A 21,668-nucleotide genomic window follows, 5' to 3' on the forward strand; every position below is an offset into this window, starting at 1 on the left:
CAGTATTGTCTGGATAAAGGGATTTTTTTGTGCCAACAACAACCTAATGACTGATTACAGAAGGCATTTATCACAGTCTTTTATAAGCCCTTGCTCATGAACGTTATAATTTATTTCCACAGAGTTCATTCTCTGGTCGGGGCTATTCGGTGAGTGACTTCAATCCTTTCTGACAGAATTAATGTCAGTGATCTGCCTATGGTACTGCTCAGAGTATGAGGACAAAACCGGGTCAGTGATTAGCGCATGCATACTGAGAAGAACAGTCTGTAACAAAATGTCCTCAGAAGCTAACAGGCTGATATTTAGTAATGCAGCTAAACAGGTGTCACGTCAACATGGATTAGTGATTTGTATATCTGAGTAATCTTGACACGTTGACAGTGAGCAGGACTTGAGGGAGGGACTGACACATGATTTATCAGTGGTTTCAGTAGAAATTGACCGGCTGATATAGTAGCTCGCAGCTGTGTTGCTGTGTCACCTGGCGTGATGATTCCCTTAAAGCAAACGGTTCAGTACACACAGCCGTTAAACACACGTCTGTCACTTGGAACGAGGCGACAGACCTAATGGATAATAATGTCCCTTTTCTCTCTCTCTCTCTCTCTCTCTCTCTCTCTCTCTCTCTCTCTCTCTCTCTCTCTCTCTCTCTCGATATGTAAACAGACTGGTTTTGCCATATTACTCCAAGCATAAACACATTTCTACTAGACATAACCACAGCTTTTAGTCCTAATCTAACCATGATACGTTTCTCAATGGATCTCAAGGTTTTTTTAATGCATTATTTATAGATAGATTTGATAGAGTTTCAGTTTGAGTGTTGGTGATGGATGAAGCTGTTCTCATGAATTAATGCAGCACTTTACTTCCTTTCTCACGCAGTGTGACAGTGAGAGTGACATCGATGACAAGGTCAGATAAACATTCTCACTTTTCAGAACTGTTAACTTATCAGTGCTTTACATGTTCTGTTATGTATTGATGTATTTCCATCGGTGCTGTCAGCTGGCCAGGCTGTATTGTACTGAGAGGGAGGGGGGTCCTCCAAAGAGTTGTGATGGGGTCAGGTTTTTTAGCTGACCTTTTTATTTAATAGGTCAGGGCAGCGTAAACAGTGTGTGGGGTGTCTTTGGTCTCAGTGGTGGTCCTCCTCCGTCCTGACCAGACTATTTTTGGGAGATAGTTGACGTCAAGGAGGGTAAATGGCCACAAACTCTAACTTGTGTTTTGGTACTGGTTTGTGAGTGTGAGGTTCAGTCTGTGTGTCTTATGGATATTATACTCATTTAACCCTGTTTAAAATGTCTACATGTTAATAATGCCAGCCCTCTTTGATTTCATTATTGGATTTGATCTAAGGAATGCGCTGAAGCTAACTTGATTACACTGTGAATATCATTAGGGCTTCTTACGAAAGTAAGGACGTTCTGATAATCACAACAAGTCTCTTATTTCCTCCATATGATCTATTTTTGTCAGCAACCTCCTGTTAAATATGGAAGCTCCAATACTGAAATTAAACTCATGACAAGGGTCATATGAACCAGATTACGGTAATGTGGCATTTTGCAAGGTTGTTAATCAACTGATGGATTCCAGGAATATCTGGAACTAAGGTCCTTACATTTGCAACACCAAAGGAACCTCATGATGGTTTACCACAGCTGAATTTCAGCTGAGTTCAGAGCCAGTAAATCAACAATTTCATTTAGCTATTGAATCTGGTCAGTTTGATGTCTATTTGATGTCATTAGTCTATAATCATGCGCTTTCCCAGCATCCATATGATTTACACTTTACAAAGGACATAATGCTTAAAGATGAGGAATACACAGGAGAACATCAGATATAATATCACTACATAGCTTATTTTAAATGGTTGAGTACTCTAGTCTGTGTGTGTGTGAGTCCTCTGCTGCCTGGTATGAGAATCTGGCCAATATTAAGCAGTGTAATTAGAAACAGACTGTTTTAAATGTAATTTATGGATTGTAATATGATACTTGGCTACTAACTTAATTTGTGTCATCCACTTTCTAATTTGTTTTTCACAAGATAAATGTCATGGGCATTTACGTATTTCTAGTGAGTGCTCTTACATGAAAGATATGACTGATTACATTAATTGCCTCTTAGTGTGTAATCGATGTTGTGATGCTTTTTATTATCCGGTCAAAAAGATGCATTCATGGAGCTGTCACATACTACATGAAATTAGAATGGTTTCGATTTAATCTCATTCAGAAAACGTTCCTTCTCATGTCATTGGACTGGGTTCACCAAGAGTTATGCCTCACCTTTGGTTCCTCTGATCTCATTTCCATTCATTTTCCATTTTAGTCATTTAGCAGACGCTCTTATCCAGAGCGACTTACAGTAGTAGTGAGTGGATACTTTTTCATACTGGTCCCCCGTGGGAATCGAACCCACAACCCTGGCGTTGCAAGCGCCATGCTCTACCAACTGAGGCACACGGGACCATACATTTATTGGGAACTTGAACACACCCCCCTTGAGTGTGGAGCTCACGTCGAGTCTGGGAGTGGAGCAAGAGCCAGCATACCGGATGGTCCTGTTAAAGATTACCATGGAAAAGCAATCACTTTTGGGGACAGTTCCACCACTTACAAAATCCAAATTTAGCCTCTAACTAGGCTAACATTTTTATTTTCTCATTTTTACTCAGGTTTCAGGGCTTGAGTCTGAAAAGCTCTTCACACTAAGGACAACTAATGGTAAGAATATTTTCATTCTCTATGTTTTTGTACTTGACTCTCTGTCCTTGCTTAGCTGTTGCTATAGAGAATAGATATATTTGTCTCTCTTAGTGACGTGCTCTTATATGCTTTTTCTGACATTCCATTTCTGTTCCCTGGAATAAGGGCAACATCCTTATTCAAACCACACAATTATCAAGTATTACCAAATTGTTGTCAAGGTGTTGTGGCCATTGTAATTTAAGGATACCCACACACTCTTAATTGCACAACGTGGGTATGACACTGAATGTTACTCTACCCTGTGGAAAGTCTCTAAGCTAGAGGGATTTATGTTGAAGTAAAACAGAATAATGATGCAAGTGTTTTGACAGAGATATGTGTGCATTTGAATGTGTTGAGTTGTGTGAAATAGTTGATAAATGTTTTCTACACAATCTTTTAGCTATAAATTGGATTGAACCTCCACTTTCAGTGGCTTAGCTGCTTCGTTGTGGCTAGCAAGAAGTGATGCTTGGAGTCACACGTCATTCTTAATGAGACTACTGGCTCAAGCAATTTTGTAATCTACTGCAATGTTCCCTATTATCATCCTTAGCGTCTCCATCAATTCCATATTGTGATCTAACTATAGCTGAAATTCACCCAATTTTCACCCAAGAGAATGCTGCTCAAAGCAACATCACTGAATGGTATTTTTCCCATTCAGTATTCTTTACCCGACTGAGGTGTTGTTGCCTTATATGGGCAGCTTGATAGATTGTGTTCCCTTCACAACCCACGATTTCTTAAACTCAAAGCTCATTAGAACTAACGTGGTCACATTTGGCCTCATTTGGCCTGTAAGAGCCAAGCGGAGACGCGCATCCAGGGCCAGGCAGCATAAAGCATGCTCTAATCCCACTGGCTGGCGGTGAGAACCTTTTAGAGCTGAGCCAGGGGTTTAATATGCCTTGTGAAAGTGATTAGGAGGTCTCCATTTAACTCTCCCTACCTCCAAGCTGCTTGTGGTGGGCTTTGGAGAGGGCATTTGTTGTTTGCTTTGGATGTCTTTCATTGAGTCTTCCAATGAGCCGTCTGGACTTCAGCCTATTGAATGTTATGATTACAAAGAATGCTAAACACACCACTAGTCTCTCCCCAGGGCCCTCGGCTTTTGTCAGAGCTCAAAGACTGCAGGGAATAGAGACTAGTGTTGTTTGGTGCTGGGAAAATAGGCTGTTTGTTGAATTTACACTTACATTTTCTTACACTGTCTGGCGGTGAATGGAAAATATAATGGTGCAACTAACAAATTGTAAGCACTTTGTAAAATGAACATGCTCATTTGCCCAAGACTTGAACCCGTTAGTTGCCTCATCGTTTCTAGATGTAGGCCTAGTGTTCAGTATTGGAGGCCACAGGACTAGGGCTTTTATCATTTTTTACATTTTACATTTTAGTCATTTAGCAGACGCTCTTATCCAGAGCGACTTACAGTTAGTGAATCCAATTTTTTTTTATTTTTTTTATACTGGCCCCCCGTGGGAATCGAACCCACAACCCTGGCGTTGCAAACGCCATGCTCTATCAACTGAGCTATATCCCTACTGCCAGATGGTGAAGCGTGATTCATCACTCCAGAGAACGCGTTTCCACTGCTCCAGAGTCCAATTACGGCGAGCTTTACACCACTCCAGCTGATGCTTGGCATTGCGCATGGTGATCTTAGGCTTGTGTGCAGCTGCTTGGCCATGGAAACCCATTTCATTAAGCTCCCGAAGAACAGTTCTTACATTTTACATTTTAGTCATTTAGCAGACGCTCTTATCCAGAGCGACTTACAGTTAGTGAGTGCATACATTGTTTTCATACTAGTCCCCTGTGGGAATCGAACCCACAACCCTGGCGTTGCAAGCGCCATGCCCTACCAACTGAGCTACACGGGACTGAGCTTCTTGTGCTGACATTGCTTCCAGAGGCTGTTTGGAACTCGGTAGTGAGTGTTGCAACCAAGGACACGCGATTTTTACGCGCTTCAGCATTCGGCGGTCCTGTTCTGTGAGCTTGTGTGGCCTACCACTTCGCGGCTGAGCTGTTGTTGCTTTTAGACGTTTCCACTTCACAATAACAGCACTTACAGTTGACTGGGGCAGCTCTAGCAGGGCAGACATTTTACGAACTGACTTGTTGAAAAGGTGGCATCCTATGACAGTGCGACTTTAAAAGTCACTGAGCTCTTCAGTAAGGCCATTCTACTGCCAATGTTTGTCTATGGAGATTGTATGGCTGTGTGCTTGATTTGATACACCAGTCAGCAACGGGTGTGGCTGAAATAGCCGAATCCACTAATTTTGAAGTGGTGTCCACATACTTTTGTATATATAGTGTATAATCAGTTTCAGTATTTATCTGAAGTGTGAAAGAATATTAAAGATGCATAATGCAGAAATCACTCCACCATTTCCTGGTTGCAATTTTTTTAATAGTTTGCCTAATTTCAGTTTAGGTGACAAAACAAGCAAGCAAGTATAGTGTAGAGAATAATTGTTCCATAACTGTTTTAAGCTGGTGTACAAAACCGAAAGTAAAAGACACAAAAAAACGAAACTTAAGAACGGGAAGCATAGAAATAGCGCAAATAGACTTTCTTTCAATGAGAATGACAGATCTATAACAACATTTCTATGTGAATTTGGTCGGGTCGCCCCAAAAAGTTACATATTGCAGCTTTAAATGACTGTCAGTTCTGTCAAACTGTGGTTGGTAACCAATGTTCTCTGGTTGCTCATAGACATAGGTGTTGATGAGGTGGACGAGGAGAAGGTGTGCTGCGCTGCCACAGTGTCAGGTCTACAACGCAGCCAGGAGCAGAGCAGCGACACACCCCTCGATCTGCCTGCTGCCAGCCCCGCCCCTGGCTCTCAGCCTGCAGGCAGCCCTGCCCCTGCAGCCCCTCTCACCAGCCCACTTCCTGCTGTGTGTGTGAAGAAGGAGAGGACGTCCCCTCACAACCCGACCACCCCAACTCTGCCAGGGCCAGGCCTATCCCAAGTCAAGAGAGAACCATCGTCACATCACCAGGGCCATCCCCTGTACATTGGTCTCCACAACAGGTAGGACATGGCATTGAAAGTACTTGTTCAAACCATTTAATAATACTGATATCCTAGATGAGGTGCTATTTATTTACAACCTTGCCTTTCTCCTCCCTACAGCAGCAGCATAGAGGGGTCCCACAAGCGAACCCTCCCACCATCCCTCCACCTCGGGCGCCATTCTTCTCCCTTGCCGGCCCTCCCCCTGTCCATCTCGGCGCTGCCCGCACCCCACTTCTTCCTGCCAGGTCACGGGCATCGCCGCCCGGCCATGTTCACAAGCCCTCTGGGATTACCAACCAATGTCATCGTAGGACACTCCACTGAAGCAGGCTACTCAGGTAAGAGTCTTGAACAGTAAAGGAGATAGATATTGAAGGATACATTGGTGTTTAATGTACAACAGGTGTAGGTGGTGATAGGGGTTGTGGGTGAGAAAGAGCAGTTTTCGTCATAGAGTATGACCTTTAACCTCTCACCTCTCCCCCACAACAGAGCACGACCTGCTTCGCCAAGAACTGAACAACCGTTTCCTGGCGCAGACTGCAGAGAGAGGGGCTGGCTCGGGGCCACCTCTGCTGAGGACAGAGTTCCACAAGCACACACACCAGCACCAACATCAGCACCAACACCAGCACCAGCTCACCTTCTCACCCTACCCCAACAGTTTGCCTCCTCCACTAGGCATCCTCTCTACACCCCCAAATATGGGTCGCACAGCTGACCTAAATGTAAGTCCAGCACATGGCCACCACAAACTGCTTCATATGATTTAAAGGGTAACTCTCAACCCCAATTGCAGCATTTGCCCAACCCCTTCAATTTAAAAAAAATGCATTCAGGTGAGAAGTTGTGGGTGGGGGGAATTGCTCATAAATATTCATTTTGGGGGTGGGTAAACATAGTTGAACACTTTTTCACTAAAGCATACTTACCAGAAGTCCACTAGCACACTCTGATAATAACATTATGTGCATCATGAGTAAATACGATTCTGGACGTTAGCTCACAGTGGTAAGGCGCCGAGTTCCTGACATCTATTGCCACTTGCGGTGTAAATTCGAATCCCCCATGGGGCGCAAAACAAATAGTTGAAATGTAGAATCACATTTTATTGCGGTACTGTGTTGGGAAGAAAAGTGCAATCATCACCTTGACAATGAAGATTAGGTGCTCAATTCAATCCAACCTGCATTGCAGTGTTTACGCAGTAACTATGAGTCTACTGTCTTAGTGGAGTATGCCACCAATAAGTCATAGCAGTTAGGAAAAAAGACAACGAGTTGACATGACCGCCATTGTCATCTATTTCTTGTTATGGTGGATGTAGCTATGAATATAAACATATAATCCTCATAGTCTACTTGTTTTCTTCCTTCGTAAAAGGAGGAATGAAACTGTAAGCAAAAACTTTGAATTTGGTCATATGCGGAAATGTGCCTTACTTCCATTTGAAATTTGTATAACGTCAGTAGTCTAGTCAAGGAAGCATCTTGCTTTTATAGTAAGCCTTGAGGTGGTACCACCGAACACATCTAGAAGGGAGTGTATTTCATACCGATCCCCTCCCTTGAGATGACGTAGAGGCCTCTACATCACGATTTGAATGGTAGAGTTGAAACGCCAGGGGCAAAAATAGCTAGATCTACTACTAAAATACTAAAATATATAACTTTTGCGACGAACTGTCAAAATGAAGACCAGAATTGATGTGTTTCACTATAACTAAGCCTAAAACATCTGGTATGTTTTTTCACAAAAGTTACTCTTTAATGTTATCAAAACCCACATTCATAGTGAGGAACATTTTAGGTCACCCAGAAACGAGAGAGAGATAATGCTGTGCTTTGTTTTTGCTGTTTTCCGAACTCAACCTTCTTAATAGTGTAGCCTCAGGCTCAGCAGCCGCCTCCTTTAATCTGGGGGAAACCTTTATTACAGTATCTCAACAAAACAGAAATACCAGATACAGTCCCTGAGAGACACATTTTCGCTTTCAGCCATTTTAAACTTTTTTCCACCCACCAGGGAACAGTTTGAAATATTTCATCATAGGGGAAAAAAATATATGAGCCCTGAAATGGCTGGCTGTTCCACTGACAGCTTGGTAAAGCCAGTGGAAATCGATCTCATGGCTGTTTTGACACACTCAAAGCCCTGCTGTCAGGATAAATGACTGTGCCGCAGCAAAAGGAATGAGGTCATTAGAGTGCTTTTGATCGTGGGTAATTGCTCATGGACGCTTTTGCCAGCATTGGCAGGGCTTCAGTTGGGTTTAAGCAGCCAATATATGGAAACTCTTATCATAGACATCTGAAGTGTGTACATGCATCTGTTAAACAGTCAATGAGCTGAAAAGAATGCACCTTGCTGTGCATAGTCGTTAGCACTAGATCAGGACTTCAAGATTACAAAATGCTCAAAAACAATCATTAGTAGCGTTTTTACATCGATGTTTCTTCTTTGTCTAATATTGTTAATGTTACTAATGTTTTCTTACAACATTTTTCTCTTTCAGTTGGAAAAGTACCCAGCTAATCTGGAAAGCCCCTACCAAAGACATCAAAATGTAAGTGAAAGTACTGCTTTCAGAAAGATGGGATATGTTCCGTTGGATTAGCTTTCAAATGAATTATTTCGTATTATAATATGATTCTCAATGAATTCAGATATTTGCTGTTGTTTTACTCTGTACTCTCTCAGCAGTACAGTCACAGATCTACTCTGAGCATACAAAGTGATTGTTACCCTATTGTTATCCTTTTGTTTACCCTAAAGTCGCACTTCATTTATTCTTATCTTAACCTGTGTGTGGTCTTGCCCAGTTCTTCCCCTCCTATCCCCCAGCGATGCCAGGCATGCAAGCCCTGCACCCCCACTCAGGAGCCCCAGAACCCTTCAGCTCTCTGCAAGGAGCCTTCCAGCCCAAGGTCTATAACACATCACTGACTCCCTCTGTCTGTCTCTCCTTCATTACCCAGTGTTAATCACCCCACACATGCTCTTCCCAATCTAAACATGTGACTTCCCATCTCCCCCTAGTCTAATCCTATGGATGTGGTGACACGGCCAGGAGAAGTCCCTCACAATATCCTACCAAAGGGCCCACGGGTAGGCCTCTGTTCTCTGTACAATAAATCTATCCATCAAAGTATGAATAAAATACTGTAGTGTATGTTCAGATATTAATCCTCTGTTCTTCTTCCGTTCTTGCTCCGTTCACAGATAACTGATCCATTCAGATCATCTGCTAGGGTAAGAATATGCCATTCCCCAGCCTTATGTAAGCTTGTTGACAGAATTCTAGCCCTCAGGTTTAAGACTAATCAAATTATTTTCCTTCTATTTATTCTTGCAGAAGGCTGGCAAATGGTGTGCAATGCATGCACAGATCGCCTGGCAGATTCATCACCACCAACAGAGGATGAAGGTACATAAGATGTGTTCATTTATTTCACTCAATGGAGCGAAGGTTTCAAATATTGATAATCAGTGAAGTTATGCTTTCTGTATCCTCCTCTGTCTCAGCAACTCACCTCTCAATTTCTATTGAGCTTTTTTTTCTTCTCTCTCTCCCTCTGTCCATGTCTCTCCTCCCCATTGTATCTGTCTATCTTTAACAGCACATGCGCTTTGATCCACATAAGCTGAATATGAGTGGGGTGAAGCTGGACTTGTTTAGTCGGCCAGCTGCTCCGGGTCTTCCTCCTGGACTGTCCTATGGCCATGACCTGGCCAGACCTCTCCTGTCCTCCTCAGGTTAGCCAGCCCACTCCATGTCATATTCATTATTGTGGATGTTAAATGAGGATCTACGAGCAGTTATGATGATATTGTACGGTCTGCTTACTGTAGAGATGACACATTTACTCCTTTATGTCAATGTGAGTGTGGTTGATTCGTAGAAAAATAAATTGGCGTGCAACTCAAAAGTCTATAGACTAACAGAAAGTCTTCGGTGCTGGGTGTGAAGAAGGAAAAGGCACATACAGTGCCAGTCAAAAGTTTGGACACCTACTCATTCAAGGGTTTTTCTTTATTTTTACTACTTTCTACATTGTAGAATTTTAGTTATTTTTTATTTTACCTTTATTTAACTAGGCAAGTCAGTTAAGAACAAATTCTTATTTACAATGACGGCCTACACCGGCCAAATCCGGACGACGCTGGGCCAATTGTGCACCGCCCTATAGGACTCCCAATCACGGCCGGTTGTGATACAGCCTGGAATCGAACCAGGGGGTCTGTAGTGACCCCTCAAGCACTGAGATGCAGTGCCTTAGACCGCTGCGCCACTCGGGAATAATAGTGAAGACATCAAAACTATGAAATAACACATATGGAATCATGTAGTAACCAAAAAAGTGTTAAAGAAATCCAAATACATCTTAGATTTTAGATTGTTCAATGTAGCCACCCTTTGCCTTGATGACAGCGCTGCACAATGTTGGAATTCTCTCAACCAGCTTCACCTGGAATGGTTTTCCAACAGTCTTGAAGGAGTTCCCACATATGCTGAGTACTTGTTGGCTGCTTTTCCTTCACTCTGCGGTCCAACTCATCCCAAACCATCTCAATTGGGTTGAGATCGGGTGATTGTGGAGGCCAGGTCATCTGATGCAGCTCTCCATCACTCTCCTTCTTGGTCAAAAAGCCCTTTACACAGCCTGGAGGTGTGTTGGGTCAATGTCCTGTTGAAAAACAAATGATAGTCCCACTAAGCCCAAACCAGATGGGATGGTGTATCGCTGCAGAATGCTGGTTAAGTGTGCCTTGAATTCTAAATAAATCACTGACAGTGTCACCAGCAAAGCACCATCACACCTCCTCCTCCATGCTTCACGGTGGGAACCACACATGCAGAGATCATCCATTCACCTACTCTGCGTCTCACAAAGACATGGCGGTTGGAACCAAAAATCTCACATTTGGACTTACCAAATAGGGCTATCATCTGTATACCACCCCTACCTTGTCACAACACAACTGATTGGCTCAAACCCATTAAGAAGGAAAGAAATTCCACAAATTAACTTTTAACAAGGCACACCTGTTAATTGAAATGCATTCCAGGTGACTACCTCATGAAGCTGGTTGAGAGAATGCCAAGAGTGTGCAAAGCTGTCATAAAGGGTGATTTGTTTAACACTTTTTTGGTTACTACATTATTCCATATGTGTTATTTCATAGTTTTGATGTCTTCACTATTATTCTACAATGTAGAAAATAGTTTTTTTTTAAATAAAGAAAAACCCTGGAATGAGTAGGTGTCCAAACTTTTGACTGGTACTGTATTAATGTATTTTAGCAGCAGCAGAGGTCAACAAACGGACATGTTTCGGCAACAGCCTTCATCAGTGTGGTTGATTCGCTCACTACTGTCCCTTCACCCCCTACAGGTCATTTGTCTGCATCACCATTCAGCGCCACCACTCATCACGCCCACTATCTACCTGCTAGCCACCTCACTGGTAAGTGCCATAGGCTGCTGGTGCAATGTTGAAATAATGATGTTTAAAGTACAAGACAATTAAGCAATAAGGCACAAGAGGCAGTGCTGTATTATGAATACAGTCACAGGTAAATGGCGTTGTTCGGCCCAACGCGATAGCATCAGCATCCAGGATCCAAACAACCAGTTTTATAACAGACATTAAGACGTGCTCTCCTTGTGATGTTCCTCAGATCCATTTGGTCGAGCCAGTCACTATGGAAACCTTGGACAACTGGCAACTAATGCATTTGGCGGCCTGGGTGCCCCATCTATTGGTAGGTTTTCGCTCTCAAATAATTGCCAACCAAAGGCAACCTACTGTTTCAACTAAATTGGTGAATTGATTGATTTGATTGAAAATACATCAATCCTTCTTCTCTCAGGCCCAGGCAGCATGTTTGGTGGAAGGCAGGGCCATGGGTTGCCAGGTTTTGTCAGCCCCGCTCAGGAAGCCTGGAACCGCCTGCACCAAACGCCCCCCTCCTTCCTCACGCCTCCAGCACTGTCCAGGCCTGCTGATGTGGCCCGCAAGCCCACGGTCCATAGCAGCGAGAGGGAAAGGGAAGCTAAGAAAAGGGATCACTCTGCTACCAAGGAGGAGTCGGAGAGAGACGGGTCAGTGACAGCCTTAGTGTGGAGATGGCATTTCCAATCCATAAAGGCCTTCAAAAGTTGTGATATAATATTTTGAAACAAAATCAAATCACATTTTATTTGTCACATGTGCCGAATACAACAGGTGTAGACCTTACCGTGAAATGCTTACGTACAAGCCCTTAACCAACAATGCAGTTTTAAGAAAAATAAGAGTTAATAAAAATATTTACTAAATAAACTAAATAAAAAAATAAGACCAACAATAAAATAACAATATTGAGGCTATATACAGGGGGTACCGAGTCAATGTGCGGGGGTACAGGTTAGTCGAGGTAATATGTACATGTAGGTAGGGGTAAAGTGACTATGCATAGATAATAGATAATAAACAGCGAGTAGCAGGGGGAGCACCTGATATTCAAAGAATTGCCTATTTTTCAATCCACATAGTCTAGAAATCATATCTACCATCTGTTAACCTCCCCACCTCTGTCCTCTCTATAGGAATGTTCTGGAAAGAAGCCATCAGTCCACCCACACATCCTCAGGCTTTCAGATTAGTAATCTGATTGGCAGCAGCAGCCCAGGGAGGAAGAGGAGCAGCCCAGATCAGGGCCATCAGGCTGAGAGGGAGGGCACCTCTCTTGGGAGAGTCCAGGTGAAGCAGAGCTCCTCTCCAGCGCTGGAGGTGCAGGATAGGGGATCCTCAAACCCTTACACCACAGTGAAGAACCACCAATCCAGCGAGAACACACAAACCCTGAAGGGATCTTTAAACATAAAGCAGGAGCGCAGAGATGAGCCAGAGGTTATGGCCGGGCCACCGGAGATTACCCTCTTACTCTCACCAGGCCACCCTCACTCTCAGGCTCCACAACCCTCATCAAGGCGCAACCACTTCCCCACTGCAGGCATGCTTCAGAGCAGTCATCTACCTCACTCTCTACCCCTCTCCATGAGCCCCGTGCACCCAGTGAGTAGCCTTAGTGCAATGGAGCGAGCCCGTGTCCAGCCCTTCATGGGGGTCAGTCCACTAGCCGCAGGTCGAGACCACCGTGTGTCCCCTCACCTCTCAGGCCCCTGGGACCCACTACGAGACCCCTACAGAGGGCTGTACCTGCAGAGCCAGCAGGTACATATGACCTATGACCCTGAGAGAGGCCACAGACAGCGGGAGCAATACCCCCACCCCCACTCACAGCAGTACTTACAGGACAGGCACCGGCAGGCAGAGGAGAGGGCCAGGATGCACCAGCTCCAGGGCTCTCCCATGGAGGGCCACCTAGCCCACACACCCACCTTTATGTCCTCTCTGGGTGGGGTGATGTACCCTAGGCTCAGCCCCTCAGCTCCACACAGTGGCCATCAGAACAGGACTCCTCAGACTGCCACTCTCAGTGCCCCACCCCCTCTGGTGCCCACCTCCACCACCACAGCCCCTGGCAGACCTGCCACTCCTCGAAAGACCACACCCACCAGTGCCCCACCCTCTGGGGACCCCACCCCATCCTGCAAACCCAAAGAGGTGGAGGCACAGTAGCATGGAAGTTTCTCAGAAATAAGCGACAAGACTGGGATCCTTTTATGTATACAGTACATACTCAACTTGATGAAATGTCTCGCTTTCTAAAATGAAAAAGCTCTAAGTCAAAATTGTGTATTGTAGATTATATGTTAATAAATCAGAAGTTTAAGTAGTGAGTTTGCATAGAAACTGTTGAATAAGTTGAATAACTGATGTTGGATAATGTTATTTGATAGTAATATATGATGTTTTTTATGTTTGTAAGATTTCTGTGTACAGAAGTAGATTTTATGAATTTGTATATTTTTTATGTTGTGTAATGCATTACATTTTTCTTTATTACACATTTATCAACAGGTAAAACAGAAAATAGATGTTCTCCTCTTGATTGTTCGTTTTAGATGTAACCATGTTTCTTACCTGAAAATGTTATTGACTTTTACCTTCTGTAAATATTCACAAAACCTGTCATTTGTTTCTATAAAGAATGTATATTTAAACAAAAAAAGTAATTACTTGGTCATTCATTCTTATTTCCACTTGCATCAGCAGTGCTCCCTCTTGTGGCAGATTTAGTACACAATGCAGAATGCTGTCCCCTTCTTGGAATTAATAATAATAATATGCCATTTAGCAGACGCTTTTATTTAATTGGCCCAGCGTCGTCCAGGGTATGGGAGGGAATGGCCGGCAGGGATGTAGCTCAGTTGGTAGAGCATGGCGTTTGCAACGGCAGGGTTGTGGGTTCGATTCCCACAGGGGGCCAGTATGAAAAAAATAAAATAATGTATGCACTCACTAACTGTAAGTCACTCTGGATAAGAGTGTCTGCTAAATGACTAAAATTTAAAAATGTATATGATGATGGATGGAGTATGGAAAGCGTGGGTTTCCCCTTTGACATTGTCTTTAATTCAGTACTGTGAACTAAGGACTTAACTTTTCATACCTGTCTGGTTGTCCTCATAAAAAAGTGAATGGATCAGATTTGTGTAGCTTTCAGTAAACTAAAATAGCCTATATGACCATAAAGCTACCTTTTATGAAATCCCCATGTTGCATCAGACAAGCACATACACTACCAGTCAAAAGTCTGGACACACCTACTCATTCAAGGGTTTTTCTTTATTTTTACATTGTAGAATAATAGTGAAGACATCAAAACTATGAAATAACACATGGAATCATGTAGTAACCAAAAAAGTGTTCAACAAATGAGAATATATTTTATATTTGAGATTCCTCAAATAGCAAACCTTTGCCTTGCTGACAGTGTTGCACACGCTTGGCATTCTCTCAACCAGCTTCATGACGTAGTCACCTGGAATGCATTTCAATTAACAGGTGTGCCTTGTTAAAAGTTAATTTGTGGAATTTCTTTCATTCTTAATGTGTTTGAGCCAATCAGTTGTGTTGTGACAAGGTAGGGGGGTATACAGAAGATAGCCCTATTTGGCAAAAGGCCAAGTACATATTATGGCAAGAACAGCTCAAATAAGCAAAAATAAACAACAGTCCATCGTTACTTTAAGACATGAAGGTCAGTCAATACGGAAACTTTCAAGAACTTTGAAAGTTTCTTCAAGTGCAGTCGCAAAAATCATCGAGAGCAGATATGATGAAATTGGCTCTCATGAGGACCACCACAGGAATGGAAGACCCAGAGTTACCTCTGCTGTAGAGGATATGTTAATTAAAGGTACCAGCCTCAGAAAGTGCAGCCCAAATAATTGCTTCACAGAGTTCAAGTCACAGACACATCTCAACATCAACTGTTCAGAGGGGACTGTGTGAATCAGGCCTTCATGGTCGAATTGCTGCAAAGAAACCACTACTAAAGACACCAATAAGAAGAAGAGACCTGCTTGGGCCAAGAAACACGAGCAATGGACATTAGACCGGTGCAAATGTGTCCTTTGGTCTGGAGTCCACACCGCGTCTCTGCATGTGTAGTTCCCACCGTAAAGCATGGAGAAGGAGGTGTCATGCTGTGGGGGTGCTTTGCTGGTGACACTGTCTGTGATTTATTTAGAATTCAAGGCACACTTAACCAGCATGGCTACCACAGCATTCTGCAGCGATACGCCATCCCATCTGGTTTGGGCTTAGTGGGATTGTCATTTGTTTTTCAACAGGACAATGACCCAACACACCTAATGGAGTGCTGCATCAGATGATCTGGCCTCCACAATCCCCCGACCTCAACCCAATTGAGATGGTTTGGGATGAGTCGGACGGTAGAATGAAGGAAAAGGAGCCAACAAGTGCTAAGCATATTTGGGAACTCCTTCAAGACTATTGGAAAAGCATTCCAGGTGAAGCTGGTTGAGAGAATGCCAATGGTGACTATTTGAAGAATCTAAAATATAACATATTTTGATATGTTTAACACTTTTTTGGTTACTACATGATTCCATGTGTTATTTCATAGTTTTGATGTCTTCACTATTATTCTACAATGTAAAAAAATAGTAAGAATAAAGAAAAACCCTTGAATGAGATGGTGTGTCCAAACCTTTGATTGGTACTGTACAACGGGTGCAGCAAAGAGGAGAGTCTATTTATCAAATTCCATTGTCTGAGGAAAAGACAGCAGCAGGTTCACCTTTATTAGTTTGTTGTGGATATGTTGGCCTCATTTGCTCCAAGCCTTACAGTGTGCCTTTCAACTAATCTATTTTGTGTTTAAAAGTATAAATAGTCATTGAAAGTATATGTACAGTATATGTTGCTGGATGTAACATGTTTATGTATTTTACATTTTCAAATAAAATCTAAGTAAAAAGGGTTAGGGTTAAAAGTAAAATGTTCCTCAATAAAGCAGAAATGATTAGCCTACAAATAAGTATTCACCCCCCTTGGACTTAAAAATAAATAAATAATTCCCCTTGGACCATCAGGGTGGCACGCAGGTAATGTTTATGTAGTAATAATGGCACAGAGTCCGAATTTTGAATAATCTTCAGTCACATCCACATTCATGTTTTATTTTAGAAATTAAAAAAGAGCATTCCATTTCATTCCTGCTAAAGATAAGGAATGCTGATTTAATCTATAATGAATTATGTAATCTTAATTTATCATAATTGTTCTAGTTTTTTTATAGTATAATTTATCATAGCATAGGTTACGTGTCTGTGACTTGTACCCACTGAAGTAGCGCGTACCTCATTATTTTCTTTGGACGTCATCTGCTAAACCGGAAGTTTATGTGCATAACAAAATCTAGCTAGTGGTTTGGTGCCATAGAGATAGATAGAGGACTCATCTGTGTATCTGTGTCATTTAAGCGTCTGTGACAGCATGGGCACTGCCATTGAGGCTATCTCCATTTTGAAGTAGTCCATGTTCTTCTTCACGATTGGCTGACTCCTCCTGATGACCCGGTTGGACATGACTCCAACAGGGTCACCAGGAGGGATTAGCCAATGAAGTTGGCGTTGCCCATGCTAATATAGCCTTTTGGCCACTAGAGGCCTCTGTCATTCTCTATGTTTGGTGCCAACTTTGTTCTTCAAGGCTGACTGACCAAGGGTTCTATGGTAAAAAATAAATACATATGTTATCTAGCTAGGAACTAATCCAGTCGACAATGTAGCTAATGTTATAGTGCACATACGACTAGATATGTGACGTTATATCGACAGGACGGAGGCATATAGCAAGCTAGCGGAATGCATGCCAACCTGTAACAACCGTTCCTAGCAAGTTAGCGTTTATGGCTAAAGTCAGTAGCATTCATATGAAGTCAGTTAGCTAGCCAGACCAGTTAGAAATTTACATCCAAATAACTAGATAACTATTAAGTAGCTACTACAGCTAGTTAGAATACGTAAATTAACGTTATTATAGCTAGTAAGAAAGGATTTAACTCCAGGTTCGACATATTTAAAGGTGCTACACATAGGATTTTTTTGCATTGTTATTTCAGAAAATGTCCACAATATATCTGGCACTAATAGTGGAATGATAGTGTTTCACAGTATTACCAAAGTTGTGGTAGTAGCTACTTACCCGCCAGCAGTGTTGTGATTGGCTGTGATATTCGACTATTGATTTCTCGCGCCAGAGCGGCATTTGTTGTCAAAAGGAGAAAGCTGTTCCGACTTTGTGACAGTGTTCTCTAGTGTAAATCTCTCTGTCATTTCCTGGTTGATAAAATTCTACACTGTCATTCATCCCTGTGGAACGCTTTCGACACCTTGTAGTGTATGCCCCGACGAATTGAAGCTGTTCTGAGGGAAAAGGGGGGTGCAACTCAATGTTAGGAAGGCGCTCCTAATGTTTTGTACACTGTGTGTATGTTAAACCTGGAGTTAAGTCCCTTAGCTAGTTAGTATAAGTATTGTTTTCTATGATTAGCTTGCTAATGAACTTTTGATGACTAACGTTAGCTAGTACAGACTTGTCACATTGACCCCATTCTGAGAACCCAGAATAGCTAACTATTTAGCTAGTTTAAGAACAGGTTTTGTTCTGTGTACTTTTCTGCTAGCTATAAACAATGATATAAACAACAAACCAGCTAGATAGTTATTATGCAATTTATTTGGGGTGCCTGATTGATAACATCTGTGAATACCATTGCATTGTCATGACTTCCATTTGGACTGTTTGGATCCACAGGAAGAGATGTCAGGAGTAAGTGCGGTGAGCTCGGCGTTGCCAGCGTCTACAACCCGTACCACCTCCTTCAAGGGCTCCTGCCCCAGCTCGAAGTATGTGAAGCTGAATGTGGGCGGGGCGCTCTACTACACCACCATGCAGACCCTCACCAAGCAGGACACCATGCTCAAGGCCATGTTCAGTGGCAGGATGGAGGTCCTCACAGACAGCGAAGGCAAAGATATTTATAACTAAACCAAGATAGTTCATCTGTGTCGTTTTGGGCACAGCCAAGCACGAGTTAGCGAGATCCTAGTGACGCATTCTAGCATGTGTTTGCATATTTCCATTAGGGAACACCTTCTCTGTGAAGTGCGCATGTGCAATAACTCAATTTGTCCTTGCACTTCTTGTTAACAACGCAATTTGAAAATGTAAGCTTTGGCAAAGGGGCCACATCTACAAAACGTAGTTCACTCTGTTCGTAACAGATTCTAGTTTTGGGAACTGAAAACTGTATTGAGATCGGGCTTTTCTTAGATGAGAAAATCAGCAGAATGTCGGCCCAGTTCCATCTCGCTCCATACTCTCCCACCGCCGGCCACTGGGCTTCCTCTCCTCACCATATTTGATGGGGAGTGGAAATTTCAACGGGATGTTTCAGATTTATACAGCTCCTTGTTCTATCTGTGGAGAAGGCATTGATGATGACATGGGTTGACTGCAGCCAGGGTTTCCCAAACCTTTTGTCCACTGCAAAGTCTTGAGTCCTGTAAAGTCCATGCTCCATGCTCCCCTTGCATGCCTCCCATCTGATAGCTCCCCTTGCATGCCTCCCATCTGATATGGCTCTAAATGAAGATACACACACAGTCTACTATCTCCACTGTGTTGTCTCTGCCACTTCTCAATGTAATGAATCCTGACCTCTCCTGCAGGTTGGATCCTTATTGACAGGTGTGGAAAGCACTTTGGGACCATTCTGAACTACCTGCGTGATGGTTCTGTACCTCTGCCTGAAATCCGGAGAGAGGTGGAAGAGCTCCTGGCAGAGGCCAAGTACTACCTGGTGCAGGGGCTAGCTGACGAGTGCCACGCTGCCTTGGAGGTATTGTGTCAGTGGAGGCTGGTGAGAAGAGCTATAGGAGGACAGGCTCATTATAATGGCTGGAATGGAATAAATGGACGGTATCAAACATATGGAAACCACATGTTTGACTCCATTCCATTGATTCCATTCCAGCCATTACAATGAGCCTGTCCTCCTATAGCTCCTCCCACCAACCTCCACTGTATTGTGTATTACCTTAACACACTGTAAACACTTACCTGTAATCAATCTCTATCTTGGTGTCTCTCTTTCTCTGCATGCTGGTATGGCCACTGTACTCATTGAATTATTTGGGTCCTGTTTCCTCCATGCTTTCAGAACAAAGATATGTATGAGCCCTTCTGTAAAGTGCCCTTGGTCACATCCTCAAAGGAAGAACAGAGACTCATCTCTACCTCCAAGGTAAAAAATAATATTTCACAATTGACATGTATGATTTGACATACATGTTTCTCAACCCTGACTACCTCTGTTCTTTTTTTATTTTGGATTACAGCCCACAGTCAAGCTGTTATACAACAGGAGCAACAACAAGTACTCTTACACCAGGTAGGCTAAACATTACATATGATTGTGGTAAAATACTTATAATGAGCTTATACTGTATTTCTTACATGTATGTGTGAATTGGATTGTATCATGGATAGACTGATGTACATAGCGATTTGAACAGATTGACAACTAGACATAAACATCTGGTGTCATTACCTTTTCACAGCAACTCAGATGACAACATGTTGAAGAACATTGAGCTGTTTGACAAGCTCTCTCTGCGGTTCAACGGCCGTGTGCTCTTCATCAAGGATGTGATTGGGGATGAGATCTGCTGCTGGTCATTCTATGGGCAGGGCCGTAAGATCGCTGAGGTGTGCTGCACCTCCATAGTCTATGCCACAGAGAAGAAGCAAACCAAGGTATGCAGTTTCCCACAGCACGACCACAGAAAAGGAAGATATTAATGTTTCTTGCTTTGACCAAATCATAGACTAGCCTGGTTGTCAGTGAGTAGTCTTGTCTTTGTACCTAGAGCAGTGGTCTAAACAGTATTCTCTTTCCTCAGGTGGAGTTCCCAGAGGCTCGTATCTATGAGGAGACGCTTAACATCCTGCTGTATGAGTCTCAGGACGGGCGTGGTCCAGACAACGCTCTACTGGAGGCTACAGGGGGCGCTGCAGGCCGATCCCACCATCTGGACGAGGACGAGGAACGGGAACGCATCGAGAGAGTACGCCGCATCCACATCAAACGCCCTGATGACCGCACCCACCACCACCAGTAACTATAACAGCCAACCAACATTATCAGTCTCCGCAGTCCTCGCCAGTGACCATTACCCATCACTGAGATCACACTACCGGTATACCCACAGGTAATCTTACATCCTTGACATTGACCACAAGCGACTTCTGTGCTTCTGCACCACAGCCACTTACGAACTGTTGCTAGTCTCCTATCATTATAAGTAGAACATGATTTGGGTGTTGGAGTTAATGTGCTGTCCCAAATGGCCGTATCAGTGTTTTCTAAACCCTCCATAAGAGCTCATCTATTTATCAGTGGTCAAAATTTATTTTACCTCCTTTATTTCCAAATGTTTTGTCTTTATATGTAGACATGTTACTTGTGCCCAGTAGAGATCTTGTGCCTTAAGTCTGTGGGTGTAAGTGCTGCTTACAATCTGATTTACTTTATCATGTCACTACAACATTGCTTTGAGGTTCAGGTATGTGTCGCAGTATAGCCAGTTCAGGTCAATTGCATTTAAAGGATTATATACATTATGTACAATGTGGAACAATACCTTTTCCTACCACAGCAGTTTTAGATAAAACATGTATTAAAATATATATTCATTAGTTTGAATAAGTGATATGTAAACTGTATAACAGCATTTTATCATGTGTTTAGAAATTGGGTGCTTCTATTTTCTGTATGTACTCATTTCGTCCATCAGAGGGTGGTATGTACAAAGACACTGAAAGGTGTGATAAATTAGGTTGAAGTTATGCCTAGATGGTGATCTTGGGTCAGCTTTGTATTTCTCCCACTAATGATTAAGGATTGTTGGAGGGGAAGCTGATCCTAGATCTTTACCTAGGGGAACTTAACCCTGAAGTAATACGTTACAACCCACCTCTGAATTGTAAGTGGTGTGAATAAAGCCACCTTTTATACTGTAGTCATGGATTAATGATCTTTTGGCATCCCAAATAACCTTTTGAGATGCTGGATCATGTATGAAATCTGGTTTTCTTCTGTGTGATCAAATTGATGTCATTGCTGCCTGTTACAAGAATTCTTGGAGGGTGACGTGGTTACAAGATGAAGCTTGTTTGGAAGATAGATCACAGCTGAAAAGACAAAGCACCTCCAGACATTGTAAAGAATGTCACCATTTTACGCAATCATTTCACATGTACAAGTGTCTTTTGCACTGTATTTAACACATATTTTTCTTACAATAATAAAGATGTTTATAAATACTTATAGTTGGTTTTAATGTAAATATGGTACAGCATCTTCGTGAGAAAGTATA

General features: G+C 42.7%; 2 protein-coding genes across 2 annotated transcripts in view; both read left to right on the plus strand.

The window, feature by feature from the left end:
- The window catches only part of LOC311127181 (autism susceptibility gene 2 protein homolog), a 29,174-nt gene extending 15,264 nt beyond the window's left edge, over positions 1 to 13,910 (plus strand). Inside the window, exons 4-19 of the mRNA XM_084158965.1 lie at positions 123 to 149; positions 889 to 918; positions 2,693 to 2,741; positions 5,497 to 5,818; positions 5,921 to 6,141; positions 6,296 to 6,531; positions 8,319 to 8,369; positions 8,626 to 8,730; positions 8,843 to 8,911; positions 9,026 to 9,055; positions 9,159 to 9,230; positions 9,424 to 9,559; positions 11,200 to 11,271; positions 11,486 to 11,569; positions 11,678 to 11,909; positions 12,396 to 13,910. Coding sequence (XP_084015091.1) covers positions 123 to 149; positions 889 to 918; positions 2,693 to 2,741; positions 5,497 to 5,818; positions 5,921 to 6,141; positions 6,296 to 6,531; positions 8,319 to 8,369; positions 8,626 to 8,730; positions 8,843 to 8,911; positions 9,026 to 9,055; positions 9,159 to 9,230; positions 9,424 to 9,559; positions 11,200 to 11,271; positions 11,486 to 11,569; positions 11,678 to 11,909; positions 12,396 to 13,431 — 2,772 coding nt within the window. The 3' untranslated portion in view covers positions 13,432 to 13,910. The remainder of the gene's footprint in view (positions 1 to 122; positions 150 to 888; positions 919 to 2,692; positions 2,742 to 5,496; positions 5,819 to 5,920; positions 6,142 to 6,295; positions 6,532 to 8,318; positions 8,370 to 8,625; positions 8,731 to 8,842; positions 8,912 to 9,025; positions 9,056 to 9,158; positions 9,231 to 9,423; positions 9,560 to 11,199; positions 11,272 to 11,485; positions 11,570 to 11,677; positions 11,910 to 12,395) is intronic.
- A 2,974-nt stretch (positions 13,911 to 16,884) lies between these two features.
- Positions 16,885 to 21,619, plus strand: LOC311127855 (BTB/POZ domain-containing adapter for CUL3-mediated RhoA degradation protein 3-like). The gene is made up of 7 exons (XM_084159746.1): positions 16,885 to 16,958; positions 18,043 to 18,256; positions 18,960 to 19,129; positions 19,451 to 19,534; positions 19,629 to 19,681; positions 19,851 to 20,046; positions 20,193 to 21,619. Exons 1-7 carry the CDS (start codon positions 16,956 to 16,958, stop codon positions 20,409 to 20,411), a joined length of 939 nt encoding a protein of 312 aa, XP_084015872.1. The 5' UTR covers positions 16,885 to 16,955; the 3' UTR covers positions 20,412 to 21,619.
- Positions 21,620 to 21,668: the final 49 nt, after the last annotated feature.

The sequence above is a fragment of the Coregonus lavaretus genome, assembly GCF_964263955.1.
Source record: "Coregonus lavaretus genome assembly, chromosome: 4".
In the NCBI taxonomy this organism is placed as follows: Eukaryota; Metazoa; Chordata; class Actinopteri; order Salmoniformes; family Salmonidae; genus Coregonus; species Coregonus lavaretus.